The 23,565-nt window shown below is 46.2% G+C and overlaps 1 protein-coding gene across 12 annotated transcripts in view; it reads right to left on the bottom strand.

The window, feature by feature from the left end:
* The window catches only part of neb (nebulin), a 361,584-nt gene that overhangs the window by 252,944 nt on the left and 85,075 nt on the right, over positions 1 to 23,565 (bottom strand). For all 12 annotated transcript variants that reach the window (XM_038790010.1, XM_038790016.1, XM_038790008.1 and 9 more), the window contains 8 exons: positions 21,323 to 21,430; positions 16,207 to 16,518; positions 14,952 to 15,158; positions 13,627 to 13,731; positions 11,310 to 11,417; positions 6,456 to 6,767; positions 1,285 to 1,491; positions 112 to 216 (listed from right to left, as the gene is read on the bottom strand). In XM_038790010.1, coding sequence (XP_038645938.1) covers positions 112 to 216; positions 1,285 to 1,491; positions 6,456 to 6,767; positions 11,310 to 11,417; positions 13,627 to 13,731; positions 14,952 to 15,158; positions 16,207 to 16,518; positions 21,323 to 21,430 — 1,464 coding nt within the window. The remainder of the gene's footprint in view (positions 1 to 111; positions 217 to 1,284; positions 1,492 to 6,455; positions 6,768 to 11,309; positions 11,418 to 13,626; positions 13,732 to 14,951; positions 15,159 to 16,206; positions 16,519 to 21,322; positions 21,431 to 23,565) is intronic.

The following is a 23,565-nucleotide window of genomic DNA, read 5'->3' on the forward strand; positions in this document are numbered from 1 at the left end:
TTTGGTAAGTAATCACTTAGCAGGAGATTCAGCAGTAATCACAGCTCTATCACAAACACAACAGAAGCTATGTGATAATTTAAGTTCTGCTACAATGCAATTGTTACTTACCTCACTCATATTCATTTGGTTGATTTTGGACAACACAATTTCTGGTGTGTCTGGCATAATATTGGTCTTGATCTTGTCTTTATCCCATGCATGAGTGTATAATTTCTGTCAACAAAATATAAGAATTATATTAAAAGTGACTTATCAAAAAAGCCTGACTGAGAAAGGATGGCGCTCATCTTGACGGCCCCTATCCTTCAAAATGGAGCAGTTAGTGAAGCACCTTCTGACTCAGAAAATGGTAGAACATAACCCACCGCCACAGTTATCTCCTTAGCTAAGCTCGGAGCTCAACATGCAGTTCAATAGACTGGCGATGATGGGGAGATTCTGTAGAGTCCAGTAATCCTTCCAAAATCAGGAGAGCACTCAACTTCAATCAAGCATCTCTTAGGGGCAGCACGGTGGCCTGGGGATTCGCACTGCTGCTAATTTAAATTGCTTTGTCGATGTGGTAGTATGACTAGAGGTACTACGGTACCTGGGAGTGTGAGCTACTATTGGTGGAGAAGGCTTGCTGCTCATTGGCCCCAAGTGTTTGCAATTCATTGGTCGGAATGTTAGGTAGCTCCGCCCAGTGAGGCGGGGTATAAGAACCCATGTTTCCGAGCAGCCGACCTCTTTCTGTACTCGAGCTGCTGGGGAAACATCTTGTTGATTAAAGCCTTCAATTCAGACTACATCCTCGTTTCAGTAGTTATTGATCATGCATCAATCAAATGGTTCCCTGCGCAGGACAATTGTCCGGGGAAGGTTGCCAGTTCTGGACAATTGCCGGGCAAACCCTCACCTAGGAACATCCGAGATGGATTACCCAGCGCACCTTTGGGGTGCTTTCAAATCCTGTGTGGGGGTACCAGGAAAGTCCAGGCCTCTATTTGAAAAGATACTTCTTTGGGAAAAAATACTTCCCAATGTGACCTGGGATGTTTGATGGTGGTGAAAACACTCTATACTAGCAAAGAGGATTACAGCCGGGGTTGTACAGTTGCCCTAAATGTCATGGGCTCGAAATGAATCAGCCAGAGTTACTGCTGCTGGTTGCTGCTCAGTAGAGGAGCTTAGCTGTGCTGCACCTGGGGAGATATACCTTCTAGGGGAAAGAGGCAGTCAGGGATTGGAAACTTTAAAATTTGATGTCTGCAGAGGAAGAGTTTGCCCCACAATCTTTACCTTATTCATCATCTGGGCATTGCTCTTGGCCAAAACAATTTCAAGAGAATCAGGGATACTTGTGAATGCTAATTTCTCAGGGGGCTGACGGTATTTCTTATCACTCGCTATGTCAGTCGCTTTCTTTGCCTTCTCCACATCCAAGGAGCCGATGGGAACCCAACCGAGGCCTTTAAACCAAGTGTTATAATCCATTTTGTAATTGTTCTGCGGAAATCAAGAAAGGATCATTTTGAGTTAATCGCTCACAGACGGACAGGTTCTTTGATTTGCAATTTGAAATACCGACTGACTCAAAGCATATGCACAAAATCCAAAAAGAAAGCTAGAATTGACCGGGCGCAGCGGGCATATAGCCGAATGGAAATGTAACTGCCTTTCAGTGAGCAGCATGGTAGCACAAGTGATTAGCACTGTGGCTTCACAGCACCAGGGTCCCAGGTTCGATTCCCCGCTGGGTCACTGTCTGTGTGAAGTCTGCACATTCTCCCCGTGCCTGCGTGGGTTTCCTCCGGGTGCTCCGGTTTCCTCCCACAGTCCAAAGACGTGCAGGTTAGGTGGATTGGCCATGCTAAATTGCCCTTCGTGACCAAAGGAGGGGTTATTGGGTTACGGGGATAGGGTGGAAGTGAGGGCTTAAGTTGGTCGGTGCAGACTCGATGGGCCTCCTTCTGCACTGTATGTTCTATGTTCAGACTGGAGTCTCCTCAGCGCTTAAAATATGAAGAGATTTGATAAAGTCCAGTACAAAATGCAGAGCACCTTGGAAATTCTACTTATCCTGAACCTGAAGATGGATATCCATGTAATCAGATTATATAACCAGCAGGCTATTTCGGACGACTAAACACAGACAGCATTGTGTCTGCCAGAGTCCTTTCTAGATGTAAGATTTTGATAATACCACTCATTTTTGGGGTTTCATGTCGGTCTGAGGCAACATAGAACATAGAACAGTACAGCACAGAACAGGCCCTTCGGCCCTCGTTGTTGTGCCGAGCAATGATCACCCTACTCAAACCCACGTATCCACCCTATACCAGTAACCCAACAACCCCCCCTTAACCTTATGAATTTTATCTTGACTACTTTTTAAACAGGTCAGTTTAAATTTCTGCGAGTGAGACAGTTCACAGTGAAGGCAGGGTGGGAACAGGGTGGCGGCTGAATGATCTTCTGTCAGTTTCAGAGGATTAAACAACAGGGTAGAGCTTTGCAGCTTTTACCTCAGTCTGAAATCTTGGACACGATTCAGCAATCCCGTTGTGCCTGGCGCGGATATGGGTGCAGCGGGTGAAACACGCGAGAGCTCCGAATCTGGCTCCGTGTCAGGTGCCAGGCTGATCGCGAGTCACCTTGGACGAGATCCAGACCTGCATATTTAAATTAGCCTATTGACGGCAAGTTCCTCCAGTTCCCGGGACTCAATGGCCAAACCTGAGACACCTCGCCAGGGCACCGTTTAGTACTGGTCCACACAAACGTGGCACAGGAGTAATGGCACTTTGGTGGCGGGTCTCTCAGCCATTTGAAACCCCTGAGTGCTCGGGGACAGGGCACAGAGACAACCTGGCACTGCCCCTGGCCTGAAAGGGGGGAGGGGAGAGAAGATCGGGGCAGTCAATCAAAATGACTGAGATCTGAGAGCATCCGTTTTTGCTGGCGAGATCAGTCCGCCAGCAGTAAATCTCAAGGGCGGCCTCAGCCAGGAGAAACACCCGAGGCCCCCCAAAAAAAGACAAAGTGCCGTTGAGTAGCGGAGTGATTCTCGGCACTGTAGCCATCTAAGATGGCCACCTGCAAAGGACCTTGGGAATTATGGTCAAACCAGGACTCAAGACAGATACAGAGCCTATGTGTATCTAAAACACAGGTAACCAGACCTGATCGAAACCCCCGCTCATTTGCATTTTAATGGCCCATTTTCCCAGGACAATAGAACTCCAGTCAAGCAACCGGTACAGCCACAGACTGATCGGCGCCAATCCCCTTACTCAGAAAGCACAACTGCCAAGGTCAATGACCGCTAAGGACCCGCCCAGCTACCAAGGCACCTGCCCCTTTATTGGCCGAAATCGAAGACAGCGATCAGAGCCCTCTCGAACTATTGGGTCCAAGGTTAAGGACCGCCCCAAAGAGCGCGAAATCCCAGAGGGTAAAAGAGAGCACAGCCATGTGTTCTGTCTTTTTTGGATCCGGCCTGTGCCAGCCCAATTGCAGCAGGAAGAGCCAGCTAAGTTCAAGACCAACGATCGCTGATGGCTGAACCCAGCAGAGACAGATCCACTTTGTTCGAACCAGCCAAGTGAAATCCAGATAAGGGCCTTATCCATTTGAACAGTGCCGGTCGCCCTGAAGTTAAGTATAGGTTATTGTAGCTGATAGGTGTAGTTTAACTCTTAGTAGATATTTGTGTTTGCATGTTGAGATAACACTTGTGTATGTAAATAAACCATCTTTTGAACTAACTAACTGGTTGTGTGGTCATTTGATCGATATAAGGGGAGGCTTGTGGTTCACTAAGATAAATAGAAATACCCACAGAATTGGCGACGCTGTTGGGACCGAAACAGAGCAACACCACTGCAGCCAAACATGTCCAACAGTAGGTTTTATCTCCGCTGAATCACGCCACTTATCTTTAAACGTAACCGTGTATTCTTAGGTTTGATTGGTGAGCCATATCGTTGGGGAAAACGCCTCTATTTTAAAAGGGAGTCATTTCTTTCTATTACGGTAGAAGTTGTTATTCTTAATTGTTTTGGCATAATTTTCTTAGGATGGCATGGTTAGTGGTTAGCACTGCTGCCTGACCAGCACCAGGGACCGGGTGCAATTCCAGCGTTGGCTGACTGCCTGTGTGGAGTTTGCATATTCTCCCCATGTCTGCGTGGGTTTCCTCCGGATGCTCCGGTTTCTTCCCACAATCCAAAGATGTGCAGGTTAGATGGGGTTGCGGGGATAGGCCGGGGGGGGGGGGGGGGTAAATGGCCTGGGTGGGGAGCTCTTTCCATAGGGTCAGTGCAGACTGAATGAACTGAATGGCCTCATTCTGCTATATGATTCCATGATTCCCTATGAGATCTGTGGGACTTAGGTAAGTTGTCGATGTGAATGTTTACGATAGGTTGCACTATTGATGAGGATGTAACATTGTGCAGCTACTCTGTATGTACAAGGATGTGGCATTTGTTTACAATAAAATGTTCCTTCCATGGCCCAGGAAATAATGGATGGAAATTTGTCTTCAGTCTGCATGACCCCTGTGACAGAGATGGGGTGACACCAGTTGACCCTCATCCTAAAATAATGAAAAAGGTTAACTTAGGTTATTTCCAATTAAGGGATGAACAACAAGGAGAATAAAGGATAAAAGTCTTTGTTGACAATGTTTTGCCATGGCTTCTGTGGTATAATCCTTCTAAGACACGGCTCAACATGTCATCACTCAGAGACAGAAGGAAGATATCGCCTGTGCCGGCTGCACTTGAGCAATCCTAGGGCCTGAGGGAGAAGAATTCTTCCATGTTGTCTTCACTGTTTGTAACATCAGTAAGTGTCAGTAACATCTTGCTTAATAAACTTTACTTAATTCATTTATATTAGCTGTTTGTACCTTGTAGGTTAGGTACAACCAGCGACCCCATTGTTAGAAATTAAGAACTCAAAACTTAGATATTTTAAATAAAAGGGTTTTACACCTCAAAACCCCTAAACACACAGAGGGAATTGTTACACGGGGGCAAGGACCACTAAAAGGGGCAAAGGCAATAAAACACTGTCAGGAATTAATATGTTGATGTTCCATTCAAGTAAAATTGCCTCAATATCTTTTTTTATTCGATTATAGGATGTGGGCTTCATTGGCTGGGCCATCATTTATTGCCCACCCCTACCTTCCCTTGAGAAAGTGATGGCCCTTCTTGAACAAGTATGACATCCATCATTTAATCACTCATTTTTTTCTGGATTTCAGGCAGAAGTAATATTTATTTTAAAAGGGCTTTAGGGGTTAGATATATGTTGATATTTTATGGAGTTATGACCATCAAAAAATAGAATCATACAAACAGAACAAAGCCATTCGGCCTATGGTTCACAGGCCAGCTCTTCGAAAGAGCTACCTAAGTGACCTACACCCCTATTCTTTCCCCTTTTCAATGTTTTATCCAGTACATTTGTAAATCTGCTGTTGAATCTGCTTTGCATGTAGTGCTTTTCAGATCATGTCAGCTCGTTGTGTAAAAAGGTTTCCCTTCTGGTTCCTGGTTCTCCTTATTTACTCTATTAAAACCCTTCAGAATTTTGAACATCTTTATTTAGTCTCTCCTTAACCTTCTTTTCTTCAAGCAGAATAATCTTGGTTTCCATTCTCTCTCTATGTAACTTAAAGTTCCTCGGGCGCGATTCTCCGATCGCAGGACGCGTGCGCTGTCGTGAACGCCGTCGCGTTTCACGATGGCGCAAAATGGGCGCGGGCACTAGCGGGGGGCCAGCACAGCGCTGGAGTGGTTCATGCCGCCTCAGCCTCACTTCCTGGTGTGGACTGGGGGCGGCGCCAACCCACGCATGACGGTGGCTTTATGGAACGCGCTGGCCCCAACGCAACATGGCACGGGGGTTCTGGGGCCGGACGTGCAACAAAGAAGGCCCGAGGCGGGGAGAGGCCGGCCCGCTGATCGGTGAGGCCCGATCGCTGGCCAAACCCCATCGGAGGACCCCCCGGGGACGGAGCCCCCACTCCCATAGGCTACCCCCCGACCCTTCGCGCACTGTTCCCGCCGACAGCGACCTGGTGTGGACGGCACCGGCAGCACCCTGCTTTTTCCGCATGCCACTCGGCCCATCCGGGCAGGAGAATCGGTGGCCCGGCTTCATACAGGGGCCCGCGACCGACGCCGCACCAAACGCGCCAGCGCAAATGGCACCCATTCTCCGCACCTCGGAGAATCGCGCTCCGCCGTTGGGGCCGGATGGTGCGGTTGCGGCGATTCTCCGCCCAACGCAGGGCTGGGAGAATCGCGCCCCTCATCTTTGGTTTCACTCTAGTAACTGTCGTTCCCGAGTCCTAGACATCCTTATTCCGGCGGTTAATGGAGATGAAGGGCACCGTCACAAATTTCACTTATTTGACACATATTGACTTTATGTGGTGAAACAAGAATGCTTACGTCACTCTGTATGTTCATCATGTTCCTGGATAGTACCAAGTTCATTGCATCCGGTAGATATGTGTAGTGGTGGATCTGATGCCTGTAGTTGCAGTTACTGGCCACTGCCTGGGAATTTTTGGCATTTGTAATGTTCATCATGTCCACTGGTGTGTGGTACCTGGTCTTACTCTTCTCATAGTCTTTCTTATATTCACGGTCAGACTGAATCTTGGCTATGTGCATGGAATGGACCAGCTTAGGGTCATCTTGCAGGTTGCGGAAGCCAACGTGCTTACCCCGATCCTTCTCATAGGCCTCTTTATATCTGTACTGTAATAATAATGAAGAAAATCAACACCACAGAGTGCAACTGTGTCAATTTTAGAAGCGACAATACATAATCATGAGCTCTTACTGTTTACTCTATGTCAATTAAAATCTTTCTTAATTCTTCAGCGGAGAGACAGTCAAACAATCATGGGGGCGATTCTCCAATTTGGAGCCCAAGTGTTCGCGCCGTCTTGAACACCGTCGCGTTTCACGAAGGCGTGAACCGGGCCCAGGTACGACCGATTCTGACCCCCACAGGGGGCCAGAGCGGTTCATGCCGCTCCAACCTGCTTTCCTGGTGCCAAATGGGCACCGCGCCAACCTGCGCATGTGCGGGGGACTTCTTTAGCATGCCGGCCCCGTCTCAACATGGCGTCAGTGTTCAGGGGCCGGCCGCACCAGAAAGTAGGCCTGGAGTGGGAGAGGCCGGCCCGCCAATCGGTGGGCCCCGATCGCGGGCCAGACCCCATCGGAGGTCCCCTTCCCCTTCCCCCCCCCCCCCCCCCCAGGTGAAGGAGCCCCTCTCAACCCCACAGACCGCCTCCCAACTGTTCGCGCAGAGTTCCCGCCGGCAGCGACCAGGGGTGAACTGTGCCGACGGGACTCTGTCGGATCTGCGTGGCCGCTCGGCCCATCCAGGCCGGAGAATCGGTGGCATCGCCGATTCCAGCGGCCCGCGCCGCACCAAACGCGCCGGCGCAAATGCCGCCGATTCTCCGCACCTCGGAGAATCGCACGCCAGCGTCGGGGTGTCGTGGCGCGGTTGCATCGATTCTCCGGCCCGCCGCGGGGCTCGGAGAATCGCCCCCCAACCTTTCTTTGTTGTGTATCAAACTTCTTTTCTGTTAGACATTTTAGTTCACTTACTCTCACTGCACTATATAAACAGCATCATGTACATTCTGTACAATGAAAGTAATTTGGGATCTGCATTTGTTGGAAAAAATCTAACTGAAATGTAAATAACCCACTCAGACCTGTATCATAAGTGTTCAGTCATCATGTCATGTAGCAAAACAGGAGGCTGTCCTGTGTTCTAGCTCAGAAACATACCATCCAACAGCTGCCTTTCCCCCAAAATGAATCCCTGAGATTAACCATACTCTCTTATTTACTCCTCATAACCCTTTAACATTTCACTTCCTTGGAGAAATTATGTGACTTCCTTGGAAAATAATTGATCCATTCTTCTTCAACGATAGTTTGTGATGGAGAATTGGACATTTTAAGCACCTTCTATGCAAATAAATCTTTTCTATTTTCCCTTTTCGTTTTTGTTTAAAATTTTTGTCCTCTCGTTTCCCACCTTGGTGAACAATGGAAATTGCCGCCTGGATTTTATGATGGCAATGAAAGCGAAACTGTCAGCAACTTCAAGAGTCTGCACATGCGCAGAGTAATTTGGAAATCCAGATGTTGTGTTGGTAATTCTGTGCTCCTCCAAAGGGTGGACTTTTGGAGGCACATACAAATTGCCCGGTGACTCCTTGGCTTGGGGGTCAAAGTTAAACAGTGGTTGAGGAAGGGAAAGTCCGCACCAGAGATGCTGCCAAATCTTTCTAGGCGATTTTCTTCAAGGTCAGCGGCAAATACCATTACCTCACCACTCATTGCAAATTCTAGTACATGTGACAATAAATTCAAATCCAACCCAAACTATTATTAATTCCACAGAAGTGGCCCATTTAACTATGAGGGCGTTGTCTTTAATTTTGGTTAGTTGCTTTAATTATTTAACCAAGGCAGCTTCAGCCTTTAAAACCAATTTGCTGTTCTCTCTCTCATATATATATATATCCTTATTAACCTCATTTCCAAAGTGAGCATCTTTCTCCCTTTTAATAACTTAGTATATTCTCAAATGATGGTCTTTCTGGGCAGTACATTCATAACCTTTTGTGTCAAGTAATTCATATTAGGTCTGATTTTTAAGATTATGCTCCTTTGTTTTGAACTCTAACTAAAAGACAGTGGGAGCTCTTGTGGCACACTGGATAGGGTCCTGCCCCTGAGCTCGAAGCTCCAGGCTCAACTCCAACTCCAAGACCTGATGGCCAAGGAAGGTGCATTAAGACAGAGATCTTCCAGCTGTTCACGCCAGCGGAATCTTCCGGTCCTGCTGACGGCGCACCCCCCACTGCATGTTTCCTGGCAGCGTGGAATGGATTCAACGGGAAATCCCACTGGCTTTGGCGGCACCTGAAAATGCTGCTGAGAAAGACGCCGCAGGGAGGCTAGAGAATCTTGCCATCATCTTGCAAAACTGTTTGAGTAACAATTTGTAAATCCTTCCAACATACACATGTGACAGGAGGTACGACTAGGAGAGATTCCTGGTCAGCCACCTGTAGAAGGCAACAGCAAACCACTGCAGTCTCTGTGGTCTAGGTGCACCCACAACACTGTTAGGGATGCAGTTCCAGGATTTTGACCCAGCGACATTGTAGGAGCGGTGATATATTTCCAAGTCAGGTTGGTGAATGGCTTGAATGGGAACCTCCAGATAGTGGTGTTCCCCTGTCTGCTGCCTTTGACCTTCTAAATGGCAGTATAATCTGGGTAAAGTGCAGTCGATGCTCAGGTGCTACTGTAGACCCAAGTATTAAAAATGGAATTCATGGAACTATGTACAATTTCACAGCACAGCGACATTTAACCCAAAATGTCTACGCTGGTGTTTATGGTATACTCGAGCCACCTCCCCTCTATTTCATCTCAACCTATTAACATTTCATTCTTTGTCCCTCATCAATCCCTAACTTGATTCCCTTTAAATGATGTTCATTTTAACCACTCCACTCTACTGCAAGGTATTTTCCTACATAACCTGACCCTTCAATATTTTCAGGGGATCCTTTAAAGGGGATCCTCTCCAACTAACCTCTCACTATAGATTGGTCTCTTAGGCTCATGTATCATTCTGGAATTCCATTACTATTCCCCCCTTCTCGACCAGTGCCTCCTTCTTCAGGTGAAGTGCTCACAACTAAACATCATATTTGAGCGCCCTGTATAATTGCAATTATCCGTTTTTTCAAATGCTTGGCCTCAAGTAATGAAGAACGCGATCCCATTAGATATTTTGATTGTTTCTTGCCACTGTGACCTAAATTGTATAGACTTTTGTAAATTCTCCCTCCCCCACACTTTTGTACCATACTTGAGCACCAGAACATCGGGCTTAGGAACAGGACTAGACCATTCAGCCCTTCGAGCCTGCTCCACCATTCAATTACATCGCGGGTGATCTGGTTGAGGACTCAATTCCACTTTCCTGTCTGCCCCCCATAATCCTTGACTCCCTTGTCTATCATTAATCTGTACAACTCTGCCGTAAGTAAATTCAATGACTGCTGCTTTCTGGGGAAGAATTCCACATACTAGCCACCCTCAGGGAAAAAACATTCTCCTCATCTCAGTCTTAAAAGATCTCTTAATCTTAAACTGTGTCCCCTCATTCAAGCCCCCCCCCCCCCCCCCCCCCCCTTCATTCAAGCCCCCCGGTATCCTCCCAGCATCCACCCTGTCAATTCCCTTCATGATCTTACACAATAGCCATTCATTCTTCTGAACTCCAGTGGATTCGGGCCTCACCTCTTCAACCGTTCTTCATAAGATAGCCCCCTCATCCCAAAAATGAGTCAAGTGGAGCTCCACTGAACCGTTTCTAACGCAATGATAAATATTTTTTCAAATAAGGAGACCAAAACTATGCACTGTTTTCCAGGTGTGGTCTCACCAAGGCCCTGTACAGCAGCAGTAAAACATCAATACTTTTATATTACATCCCCTTTGCAATAAAATCCAACAGTCCCACCTGCCGTTCCTAAATCTAAAACTGTAAAGACTCAACTTGCACAATCTGCATCTGCCATCAATCATACCCACCCCACCATGGGTTTAATATTCCTTTGACCTTTTGCAATTTCCTGTTGCTTCACAATTAATTACAGTGAAAAGTCAGCAAATTTGAGTATGGTTGCCTCCCATTGCAGATAACGTCACCAGCCCAAATCACTGCAGAATACAGCCTGTCAGTGTTTGCTAATTGAAGACTTTTCTTTTTATATTGTGTCTGCCTCATGCCTCTAATCAATTCTCTATTCAATGTGCCTTAATCTTCGTTGCCTTTTGAAAATCCAGGTCAATGAATCATGGCAATATTTCAGACATAGAGGATGGCCATTCAGCCCATCAGGTCTACTCCAGCTCTCCATGTAGCAATCCAGTTAGTCCCATTCCTCTCTTCTAGGCCCATTGTCCTGCGAGTTATTTTGTTTAAGGTCCCATCCTATTTCCTATTGAAATTATTGATTGCCTCTGCTTCCACCACCCTCGTAAGCAGTGGGTTCCAGGTCATTACCACTCGCTGCGTTAAAAATAAAGTTCTTCCTCACATCAGTCTTGTATCCCTTACTCCTAAGGGCAGTACTTTCTTGTACAGAACACTTACTGATTCTCTCTATCTACCATGTCAGCGACCCTAGCAAAGCAATCTATTAAGATAATTAAATGTAAGCACCACAAATGGAATTTACTCACATTACTTGCGATGTTTCTTGAAGCTTTAGCTGCAACAATTGGAATGGCATCTGCCCGAATATCATGGCCTTTAGCTATTGTCTTGTGCCAGGCTTGCTTATAGCGTTGCTTGAAAACAAAAATGTGAAATTTAATTTTACAGTAGATTGGGGTGCAATGTTGGAAGATAGTGTGCATAATAAAACTTCAGTTTAATAAACACAAACTAAAACTTCATGTGACATTCTTACCAAGTCAAACCCAAAATGCCAGGATATCATGGAGATTTCCTTCATTTTGTTTTTTTCAACAAGTTGGGCATCACTAGCTCATTTGCTGCCCAACCCCTGTTGGATTTGAACTGAGTGGTTTGCTGGGCCAATCAGAGGGCAGATAAGAATCAACCACATTGCTGTGTAACGCGAGTCATATGTCAGTCGGACCAGGTAAGGATGACGGATTTCCCTCCCTAAAGGGCATTAGTGAACCAGGTGGGTCTTTCCAACAATTGACAATAGTTGTCATGGTTGCCATTACTGAGACTAGCTTTATGTTCCACGTTCATTATTTAATTTTCAGTTGCCATGGTAGAATTTGAACCCATATCATAGAATACCTACAGCGCAGAAGGAGGCCATTCGGCCCGAGTCTACACTGACCCTCTGAAAGAACACCCTACCTAGGCCCAATCCCCCAAACCTATCCCCGTAACCCCGCCTAGGGGCAATTTAATGTGGCCAATGCACCTAACCTGCACATCTTTGGACAGTGGGAGGAAACCAGAGCACCCGGAGGAAACCCACGCAGACAGAGGAAAAATGTGCAAACTCCACATAGACAGTCACCCAAAGTCAGAATCTAACCCGGTCTCTGGTGCTGTGAGGTAGCAGTGCTAACCACTGATACCACCATATCCCCGTAGTATTAGCCTGGGCTTCTGGATTACATGTCCAGTGACATTATCAATATGCCACCATCTCCCCGTGAAGGACTTGAGAACTGATTGCCACAGTATTTCACACCGAGTTGTAAATTGTATTAAACTACAAGTCTTCTTGTCAAAAGCAGAAGAGGCCAGAGCACTGCTGAAACTAAAGAACCCAAACAGAGGTTAATGGCAAAACTGTTGACATCACGGTGGGAAAAAAATATGATCTGCTGAAACAAATCTTTTTCTCCAAGGATCCAGAACTAACAGTCAGGGAAATATTTCTGCACCATTCAACTAGCTCAAAACTGAAATCAATGGGCATGCTTTCCAAAATCCTGAATTGCTGGTGGAGTTTTGCACGCAATTTTCTGACAAGATGCCAACTGCTTACAAGGCCCCATCTGTGATGTAAGGCCTTTAGAGAATTTTCCAGATAGAACCATAGAGTTTTATAGCCATTTGGTCCATCATGTCTGTGCTGGTTCATTACCTGAACAATCCCAAACCAGTGCCATTGTTTTGCTCTCTTGGTATAACCTTATATCTCTCTTCCTTCAAAGGTACTTCATTGACTATGAAGTACTTTAGAATTCCCTGAGGTCGTGAAGGCAATATATAATTGCTTGTTGTTTCTTTTCTGTTTTCGAATGTTTACATATGTTTCCCTTAAAGGATCTAATTGGCTAGATTTTTGATTCACTACTGGATGGTAATCCGACAGAGTGAATCCCCCACCTGTTATAGAAGCTTCCTCATTTCCATTATTATTGATCCCAATGGATTGAAGATCAGGTGGTTTCTACAATGGTGAGCATGCGTTCTTACTACATTGCCATCTAGGCAGTGAAGATAACATCTCTTCCAATTTTTTCTGTCCGATGAACCAATAGGCTCTTCCTCTGCCCGTCATTTGTGTCTGTTTATTCTCAAATTTAAAAAATTTGGATACCCGTTGGTATTTGTTGCAATGCTTTTATTCATAAGTTCACTTCTTGATAAAATAAATTCTAATAATGACACTCTCATTATTAACACCCCCATTATGAACTTGCTCATTTAGGTGCGTTGTCAACATGTTCTTTCTGAAGGAAAATTTGACGATTTCTGACATTTGGACTATTTTGATATGTAAAGGAAATGGACAAGAATATTTTGAGACTAATGGATGCTCAGAGTTACTGAAAGGCTGCATTTCACAGGAAAGCTTTCAATTATGTTGTAAACTTTGCTCCTCCACAGTCGCGTACAAATCTTAAATTTATTTTTCCCTCCACGATGCATATTTATTCAGCTTTTTTTCTTACACACGTCAGCGACAGTTATCAGATGATGTTACCATGGTTCAGTGCTATCTTTATTCCAATGTCATATTTGCTAAGTAAAACTTTTACTTCTCTGGGTACTTACCTCACTTATATTTTGAGCATTGGCCTTAGCCTGCACGAATGGTGGATAATCAAGATCAAGTGTATACTTATGCTTGACCTCTTCACCGGATTTTCTGTAGTTTAGCTGAAAGCAAAGTGAGAAAATCCTTAGTATTTGAATCAAAGCTAACAGATTCTCAGTGCTGAGCGCACATTGTCATTTCTGAAGATCCTGCATCTCTGTGATAAATCAAAGGACCCATAAGTAATTTGGGATTCCCATATTTGGCAATTCTCCCTCATGATTAAAAAAAGCTTTCGGATGAACTTTCAATAAATATGTCCTTGGTGTTCATTATTCATTAGCAACCCACACTGTCCGAGAACTTTCATTAAAGAGTCAGGGAGCCAGCCAGAATATTCATTTACAACTTGAGAACATTTTAGAACATTTTTAAAATTCATTTAAAATGATACATCTTTGTGATTTTTCATAAACTTGCTGGAGTACAAAATGAGCATATGTGTTTTAAATAGAAGTGCATCCATGAATTTATAAGTATGCCGAATAAATGTGTTATCAAAACGCGATTCTTCATTAACAGTCAGATTTCCCCTCTAGTTACCTAAAGATTTAGTGGAGCTCTCTGTCTCCACGGGACATGGGTAGAACAGAGAAGAAATAAAAGTGCAGACCTATTACATCAGACCCCTGTCATTAATCTGTTACCCTGGGATTCAACAAACGGGCTGTATCGGGTGTGTCCATAGAGTAGAAGCGGGCCGGCATAATCATTCAACTGAGGCGAGGTTCCAACTCCTCCTCACTCTTCATCATCTGCTCACTGGCTGTCCTATCAGAGGGTGTCCTGAAGGAACCTGCAATGGGTTTTGATTGCGATTCTCATACACTGGAAGTTGTTGGAGATAGCTCCTGGATTGATTAACAGTGCCAGGTATTTCACCACATTTGGGGCATTTGCACCAATTGCCCACTACCCCTCTCCACCCCCTTCAACCCATTCCCAGACCTCCAAATAACCTTGAGGCAGTTTGCCAGGACTATAATTGAAGGTCTCACGGAAGTGTCACAATACTCTTGTTTCCCACCCTTTTTCGGGCTCTACAGATCCAACCAGGCTGAGGCTTAAACCAGGTATGTACCCTAAACATGCCAATGGTCCGGGACGGTGAATCCAAGGGAAAACTCCCTTCTAATGGGTGTAATCGGTCACAAGCCCCGAGCACGCAAATATGAAAGTGCACACTTGCATTTCAACATCATTTATTTTTTTACAGTGTCATCAGAAACACGCGGTGCACGAATAAGTGTAACAGAACTGAGTGTAAGACAGAAGCACTTACGTCATTGAGCTGCTTTGTGTTACTTGTGGCAAGAACCATATTCATGGAGTCAGGGACGCTGGTGAACTTCAGCCTGTCTGGATGCTGGCGGTATTTATGCTCACTCAGGACTTCTCCTGCTTTCTTGACCTTCTCCACATCTAGCGAGCCAATAGGGATCCAGCCAATGCCCTTTTGCCAGCAATTGTAGTCCTGCCTGTACAGGTTCTGGTCAAAATGAAGATTTGCAGACATATTTGAGCACATTTTACAGTATCGAATAGGACAAAGCCCAGGTATAGCAAAGTATTATGATCTAAAATGCTGTGAATGTTGGAACAGTTGAAACTATGAAGACTGGGAGTAAGAGACCATTAAGGGTATCTAGGGATATAGAGCTAAGGCAGGTAAATGCATCTGAGATACAAATCAGCCGTGTAATTGGAGTGCCAGGGTGGTTTCAGTGGACAGGTGGTGCCATTACCACGGGGGTAGCCATTGCTGCTAGAGAGACCCTCCATTGACCCATGAGTGACCAAAATGGAGCTCCTGCCCCCACTAAGAGCCCACTAGGAAGTCACCAAGTTTCGATGAACAGTCTCCCCATGGGGCTGAGGCCCCACAGCCATTGACAAAATGCCTTCAATGGTGGTAAGTGGCAATTAATGACCAGTTCAATGGCTCAATTAAGCTCCAGCAGGGCAGATTGTCTGTCATATTTGCTGTGGCCTGCGCACTGCCAATGCCTTCCCGTGCCATTTTTGTCAGCATTCCCACCTCACAACCCATCTCCAAAGACCTGGTGAAATGTAACCAATGATTTCCATCGTTCACCCAGTATTTGTGCCCAAAGCTAATAACCAACGAATAATTAACCCCTTTTTCTTTTTAAAATTGTCTCAAAAGATCTTTAACACCCACCTAAATCCCCAAACAAGCAGATGTTGATTTGAAATTTTATCTGAAAGGGGAAAGGCTCTGAGAATGAACCTTCAGTGCTGGGATGTTGATGAGCTCAATCTTGTGGCATGGACTTTGAACTTCTGCCATAGATATGCCTCAGTCAAGTTGAAGTATCAAAGAGCAGTTGTTCAGGCTGGAAGAAGAAGTGCTCATGACCGAGAGAAGGTGACGAACGTTCCAAGACTGGAAGTCCCCCCCCCCCCCCCATGGAGGTCAACGGATCTTTAAATGGTCCGTCAAAGTTTCCGTCCCACCTGCAACAGTTCCCCTGGAAAATGTACCAGCCTATTTCTCATTTAACGGTGTGACTTACGTCGCTCTGTATGTTCATCATGTTTTTGGACAGCGCTACACTCATGGCATCTGGCAGGTAGGTGTAATTGTGGAGCATATGCCGGTAGTTACAGTTACTGGCCACATCCTGGGACTTCTTGGCGGCGATAATATGGAACATGTCTGCCGGCATGTGATACTTGGTCTTGGTCTTCTCATAGTCTTTCTTGTATTCACGGTCAGACTGAAGCTTGGCTATGTGCATGGAATGGACCAGCTTAGGGTCATCTCGTAGGCTGCGGAAACCAAAGTGCTTCCCCTTTTCTTTCTCGTAGGCCTCTTTGTATTTGTACTGCAACAAATAAGAGTGGATTTCGAGACATACTTGAGCTTTCAGGTTCAATCACTGGGGTTTCCTTATAGAAATCTGCTACATTAATCATTCATATTTCACCATTCATTTACATTTTGGTTTGATATGCACTCACATCTTGTAGGTCCTAAAAAGAGTCGTTGGTCAGTTGATTTTTTGAGGAAATGGTAGAAATGGTTGGGGTTTGTTATTGTAATTGTCAAGGTAAGGGGCAGAGCAACAAATAGTAAATCCTTCAGTATGATTTTTAAAAAAATACAATTGTATTTCCATATCAAGCAAACATAACTGAAGATTGAGTATTTGGAAGTTACATCCGTATTTTCCAGGCGCGAACTAGGTGCCTCAGCCTCCAACTTGGCAGGCAGAGAGTGAACACATATTTCTACCCTCCCCAAGGCTCTACTCCCTCTTTGAAAAGCCTTTATCTTCCTTCTGTGCATCCCTGGCCATCCTCCGACAGGCCCATCCAGGTGCTTATTGCTGCTTCCAAATGAGCCACAAACCCAAACGTTCAGCCCTTCCCTTTGGTTGACCTGACACCCGCCCATATCTGCTGATGGCCAATTTAGCAATCTCCTTCCTGTGCCACTCGCTCCTCCCAAAGCTCACCCTGTGGACTCTGCCAGCGGATCAACTCTCTCCATATCTTCCCCCAGAACCGTGAACAAGGTCCATGACATCTTTGAGCTCATCCCGTGCAATTGCATTGACATCATGGCTTTATTGGAAACTTGGTTGACTGGTGATGTTACTTTCAGGGCTAATGAAGCCTCTCCCTCTGGCCTGTACCTTTCACTACTTGTCCCCACCCATGGTGGGGGTGTGGCCAAATTGTATCAGGTAATTATTTTGATTTTAATGTATCAAGGGGTATGGAGGGGAAGTGGGAATACGGCATTGAGTTTGAAGATCAGCTATGATATTACAGGTTACTGAGAGGCCAGATAGAGTGGTTGTGGAGAATATGTTCCCACTAGCAGGGAAAACTAGAACCTGAGGTCACAGCCTCAGACTGAAGGGATGATCCTTTAAAACTGAGATGAGGAAGAATTTCTTCAGCCAGAGGGTGGTGAATGTGTGGAACTCTTTGCCGCAGAAGGCTGTGGAGGCCAATTCACTGAATGTCTTTAAGACAGAGATAGATAGATTCCTGAGTAATAGGCTATGGTGGGAAGGCAGGAGAACAAGTTCGGGTTAAGCCATTATTGATCACTTCCCTGTATCACGATCCTCCCATATAACATTTCTAACTCTACACCATACTTCCTAATGTGTCTGCCCCTGGAAAACCCTTCCCCATGTCACTTATAGCTTCACTTTTGAATTCCTAACCATCCAGGCTTTCGTTCTCCATTCACCACAACATTTTCCAGTGAACTGCAGACCACCCAACTTCCCTTCCTGGCCCCAGTGTTAGCTGACACTGTTAACTGTTCTCTCCCCGAAGGTATTGTCTCCCTGTCTTTAAGTCTGCAGACATCATCCCTCCCTTGTAAAAAGACACACTCTTGACCTCTCCATCCTTGTGAGCTACCACCTCATCTCCCACCTGTCTTCTCTCTCCCAAGTGCTTGAAAGTTTAGTGACTGTACAAATATTCATGCTCATCTCTCCTGCAACTTCATATTTGAATCACTCTGATCATGTTTCCATCTTTGCCACAGCACTGAAATGGCCCTTCCTTAACAAAGACACAAATTACATCCTATGTATTTGTTTCTGCAGTGGTTGTCCCTCCTCAGCCTTCTTGGCCTGTCCACAACCTTTGGCCATACCATCTTCCTCCATCGCCTCTCCTGCAGCATTTTACGGAGTAGGACTACCCTAGCCTGACTCCATTTTTGTTAATCCAATCAAAGTTGAGGAATCACCTGCAATCGGTTCTCTTTACACTCTGGCACTGATACCTCTAAAACAGGCATTGTCAATCTCAGGGGCGCAACCCATGGGTGGGTTGTGGGCGGGTGTTGGGAGGGTTGCGGAGCCGTCTGTCACGGCGCTCCCGATCGCGCAAATCCACGCCCAACAACCAAAGCAGCCAGCTTGTAATAATGCTGACTGCGAGCGGCCTTCAAAATGGCCAGGAACAGATTTTTAAAATTCGGCCGCACTGCGCGCGCATTCCCGATCATCAGTGCACATGAGCAGTGCGACCGCATTTTTAAAATGTGGTCGCAGCCTTTTTTGTTTCAAGTTCGAGGGGCCAAAGGGACAAAGGGACCATTGGGGCCAAAGGGACCCAAAACCATTACCTCCATTTTTGTCAGCAACAAATAAGGTAAGAGAAAATGGTGGGTCATGCAGGTTGGCCGGCGTGTTTCGCGAAGGTCGGTCGGCATGGGTCGCGAAGGTCGGCCGGTGTGGGTCACAAAGGTTGGCCGGTGTGGGTCGCGAAGGTTGGATGGGTTGGGTCCCGAAGGTTGGCCATTTGGTAAAAATGGGTCCCAGGAAAAAAAGTTTGAAAACACTGCTCTCGAAGTCCCTACGGATCGATCCAAAGTTCCCACCTATTTCAAATCTACATTCTGAGCTTCAACAACAACATGGGAACTACAACATCAGGTTCCACATATGCACTGACAACATTTACTTCTACTTCAAGACCAACTCTCTCCTAATAATAAAAGCAAAAACAGCAGATGCTGGAAATCTGAAACACAAACAGAAACCGCTGGAAAAACTCAGCAAGTTTGGCGGCGTCTGTGGAGGGAGACTCTCCACACTAGCGCTGGTTTGTCACAGTGCGTGTCTGACATCCGTTGCTGGAATGGTTTAAATTTCCTCCAACTAAATAGTGTGAAGTAGAAAATCATCACTTTTGCCCTCCACTTGAAACTCTGTTCCCAAGCTACTAAATCCAACCTTCTTCCTTGCAACTGGATGAGGCTGAATTCAACAATTTACATCCTTGGTATCACCCTTGACCACCACCCCCCACACACACAAGATGAACGACTGATCAAATATCTGCTCCTTCATCAATACTTAGATTGGGACATTCCAGTTCACCCAGGCAATGGAGCTTTGAAATACCGAGGGCCTCTGCAATTTATTTCTCTACCTCCACCTGTCAAGCTGTGGTGTTTTGCTTTCCTTTGTCGGTGTTTAATATAACAAAAATGTTCACTTGATGGAATTTTCCCATATCTTTTTCAGAGCGCCAGTTCCTGACTGAAACCCGGTGTGTAGGTCTCCAGCTGCACAGCCGAGATTTTAGTCCAGATTTTGAGCCTCGCTGATAACAAATTCAGGGGTGTGTTTTACGCCGTTACTGTGGCGACGCCTGATAGAACCAGCAAGGCCAGCTCCACAGAGATCGGGCGCCCTTCAAACGGCGCCCCCATCAGCACAGAAACAATCCCCCCGCCCCACCCTCGCACTAGCCCCCAATGACACGGACCACCATCACGTCCCCCCCATCACCACCATCAGCACAACCCCCCCCCCCCACAACTCCACACCACCATCAGCACCGGAGCTCTCATCGCTCCCCACCTCATCATCATTCACATCATGGCTCTCTCCTGACCCTCCCCACCTACCACCACCATCGGCATTGGGCCTCTCACCCCTACCCCCCTACCACCATCAGCACCAGGGCTCCCCCACGCCACCCCCAACTCCACACCACCATCAGCGCCGGAGCTCTCACCGCTCCCAACCCCATCATCATTAGCATCATGGCTCGCTCCTGCCCACTCCCTACCCCCCACCACCAACATCAGCACCAGGGCTCTAACCCACAACACCCCACTCCTACTATCAGCATTGGACCTCTCACCTCCCCTCACTCCCTACCACCGTCAGCATCGGGGCTCTCATCCCACCTCCCTCCCCCCAAAACAGCATCAAGGCTCTCACCCCTTCTCTCCTCTGCTCCCCTGCACTCCCCCCCCCCACCCCCACCACCACCACCACCACCACACCACCACACCACCATCAGCATCGGCACTCTCTCCCGCCACCCCTACATCCACCACAAGCACCAGCTCCTCCCCACTCTGAGAAACATAATGTAAACCCCTTTAATGGGGCCTAATGTGTATTTAAATGAGGTTCCTGCCCTTTCTGGGTGTGAACTTCGTTCATTCACTGGTGAAGGGAGTGGAAAATCAGTAAACGCGATCTCGTCGATGAGAATCGCAAGTCCTGACTCTCATGGGATCTTCCTCTCCGTCGCCGTTCTCGCTAGCGAATAACACAGGCTGCAAATTACCCACTTTGTCTCCTAAATATCACTCATACCTCTCTCGCTCAACCATTGGAACTTTCAGCCCTCAACCTCTATGCACCGCCCCTCCCCCCCATCAAGACTGATAGAAGGTACTTACGAAATACCATCAACTGATCATCATGTACAATGGCAATCTCCCCTGTCAGGGATTCCACCTCGCTGGGAACAATTCTCTTTTATTGATACGTTTGTTCAAACAAAATAAAATCCCATCATTGTTGTCTCAATCAGTGTGCCAATTATCCCTTCCACCTGCCTCCCGCTGCCTCGTTTATCATCAATATCCATCCAAGCAAGTCGTCATTTTAGTTTTTTGCCTTCAATTTGCAGTTAAATCCTAAACTTGTCATTTGCAGTTCTGACTCACATGCAGCACGTCCAGCTGGAGAACCTTAACTTGCTTTTGTTTTTGTTGCGTGTTTTCCTGACACATCCGCCTCCCAACGCTTCGTTGGGCATTAACCGCGGAATCACAGATCTGTGAGCTGTTATGAATTTTTATTTATGTCAAAAGCCATACTTCACTGAATGTTGCTGCGCACTTACGTCACTGGCAATCCTTCGTGAAGCTTTGGCTGCAACGATCGGGATGGCATCAGACTTAAGGTGAGGTCCTTTAGCGAGTGACTTCTTCCAGTTATTTTTGTAACAGTGCTGTAAATGATTAGCAAACCTTTAATTAAATTGCATTATCTAATGAAGACTTAAATATTGCCAACTGCCATCCACCATAACTAACTGCAAATGTAAAAAATGGAAATCCTGCCACAGTCCCAGGGGACCATAAACTGCTCTCCCCTTTTGAGAGAGAGCTGACTGGTGGTGATTTAGCCTGAGGGTTTATCATAGAAATTGCGGTGCAGAAGGAGGCCATTCGGCCCATCTAGTCTGCACCGGCTCTTTTGAAAGAGCACCCTACCCAACCCCACACCACCCTATCCCCATAACCCAGTAACCCCACCCAACACTAAGGGCAATTTTGAACACTAAGGGCAATTTAGCATGGCCAATCCACCTAACCTGCACATCTTTGGACTGTGGGAGGAAACCAGAGCACCCGGAGGAAACCCACGCACACACGGGGAGAACCTGCAGACTCCGCACAGTCAACCAAGCCGGGAATCGAACCTGGGACTCTGGAGCTGTGAAGCAATTGTGCTAGCCACAATGCTACCGCTATGGTGATATGCGCACAGGCATTTCTATGTATACCTGTACATAGTTGCACCAATGTACATATTTGTATATAACATCACTAGCATACAGAGCCACTGACCAATACATATAGGGACAGTTATGACCTCCCGCCAGTGTGGAATCAGACATCCATACAGAGATATATATACCAGGGGATGTATGTGACGCAGGCATTGGATAGTAGGACGTACAAGGAGAAAGTCATCTCCCTCCTTAGATTCACAGTAACGTAGACAGAATTATTTGTACATAGAAATGTACAGTTACCATCCAGCGTGTCAAGAATAAATACTTGTGGCAATCATATCTTTGTGTTCTATGTGTACCTTCATGATCAAGGAAGTAATTGAACATAACAAGAAGCACCACACTTCAGGTGAGGGGCAAGGTTGAGAAGGCAGGGCATTCATGAATAACCTCAGCCGATATGGGAATTGAACCCGCGCTGTTGGGTTCTGCATCACAAACCATCTATCGAGCCAACTGAGTTTACCGACCTCTCCCCTCCGCTCCCCCCACATGAATGAGGTATGTTCTGATGCATAGATTTCAAATTCTCCATGACTAGCTTATTTTGCATTATTTTTTCCTTAGTTAGCCCTGCCTGTGCTGTGTACCCTTCTCCAGTCAAGAGACTGGATAGGAGCCCATATCCTAGAACTCAACCAGTTACGTCCTTCAACCAGATATTAGACCAGTTGATGTGGCCATGATTGAACACTGAGTGCCGCATTCTCACAGAGTCTGGCAGACTCCATAGACATACAAAATGGGGGGTGGGAACTGAATGCAGATGTCCTGTCCCCATATCCGACAGACTCCATTTTGAGTGTTTCTTAACCCACTGTGTGGGACTCATGAATTGATGGAGTAGATATAAAGGCTGGAATTCTACGTTTTTTGCGATTGAATTTTCCCGCTGGCAGTGTACCCCCGCCCATGGGTTTCCCCGTGGCGTGGGCTGGTCACAATGGGAAATACCATTGACAACTATAAGTGAGGACTTACTGTATTCATTCAATCAAACTGATTGAAACTTGCCATTAATTCACATGGTGCTGTCTGATAAGATACTCAGTAGTTTGATTCATGGGTAAATTCCTAATTGTACCATCAGTGATAACAAAACTCCGTGTGTTGTTAGTTTTGTAATTTAAAAAAAAGGGGTAAAACAAGAGGAATCTTAAAATAATGTAAAAATATGGGGCTGGATTCTCTATTTGGGAGACTGTGCTGACACCGGCGTGGGAATGGTGGTATTTTACGACCGATGAAACGGCGCAAAACGGCCACCGGTCCTCCGTCTGGTGCCGGGCTAGCAGGCACACAGTGTAGAGACCCCAGCTGCCGACCAATGGCGGTCCACTTCTGCCATCACGAAACACGTCACGTTCAATAAAGCATCCACTAAGGTGCTTATTCCCCAACACCATTTTGCTGCACCAACGAAGGTGGAACAGGGACTGTCCTGTAAAAGGACAATGAACACAATCCTGATTCAGTAATGCTATCTTAATCCTCAAAAGGTTAATATCGAATATTCTGTAACACACGAGAGGAATAACCCAAGTTGGCAAACGTCTAGGGATACA

Source organism: Scyliorhinus canicula, chromosome 2 (genome assembly GCF_902713615.1).
Source record: "Scyliorhinus canicula chromosome 2, sScyCan1.1, whole genome shotgun sequence".
In the NCBI taxonomy this organism is placed as follows: domain Eukaryota; kingdom Metazoa; phylum Chordata; class Chondrichthyes; order Carcharhiniformes; family Scyliorhinidae; genus Scyliorhinus; species Scyliorhinus canicula.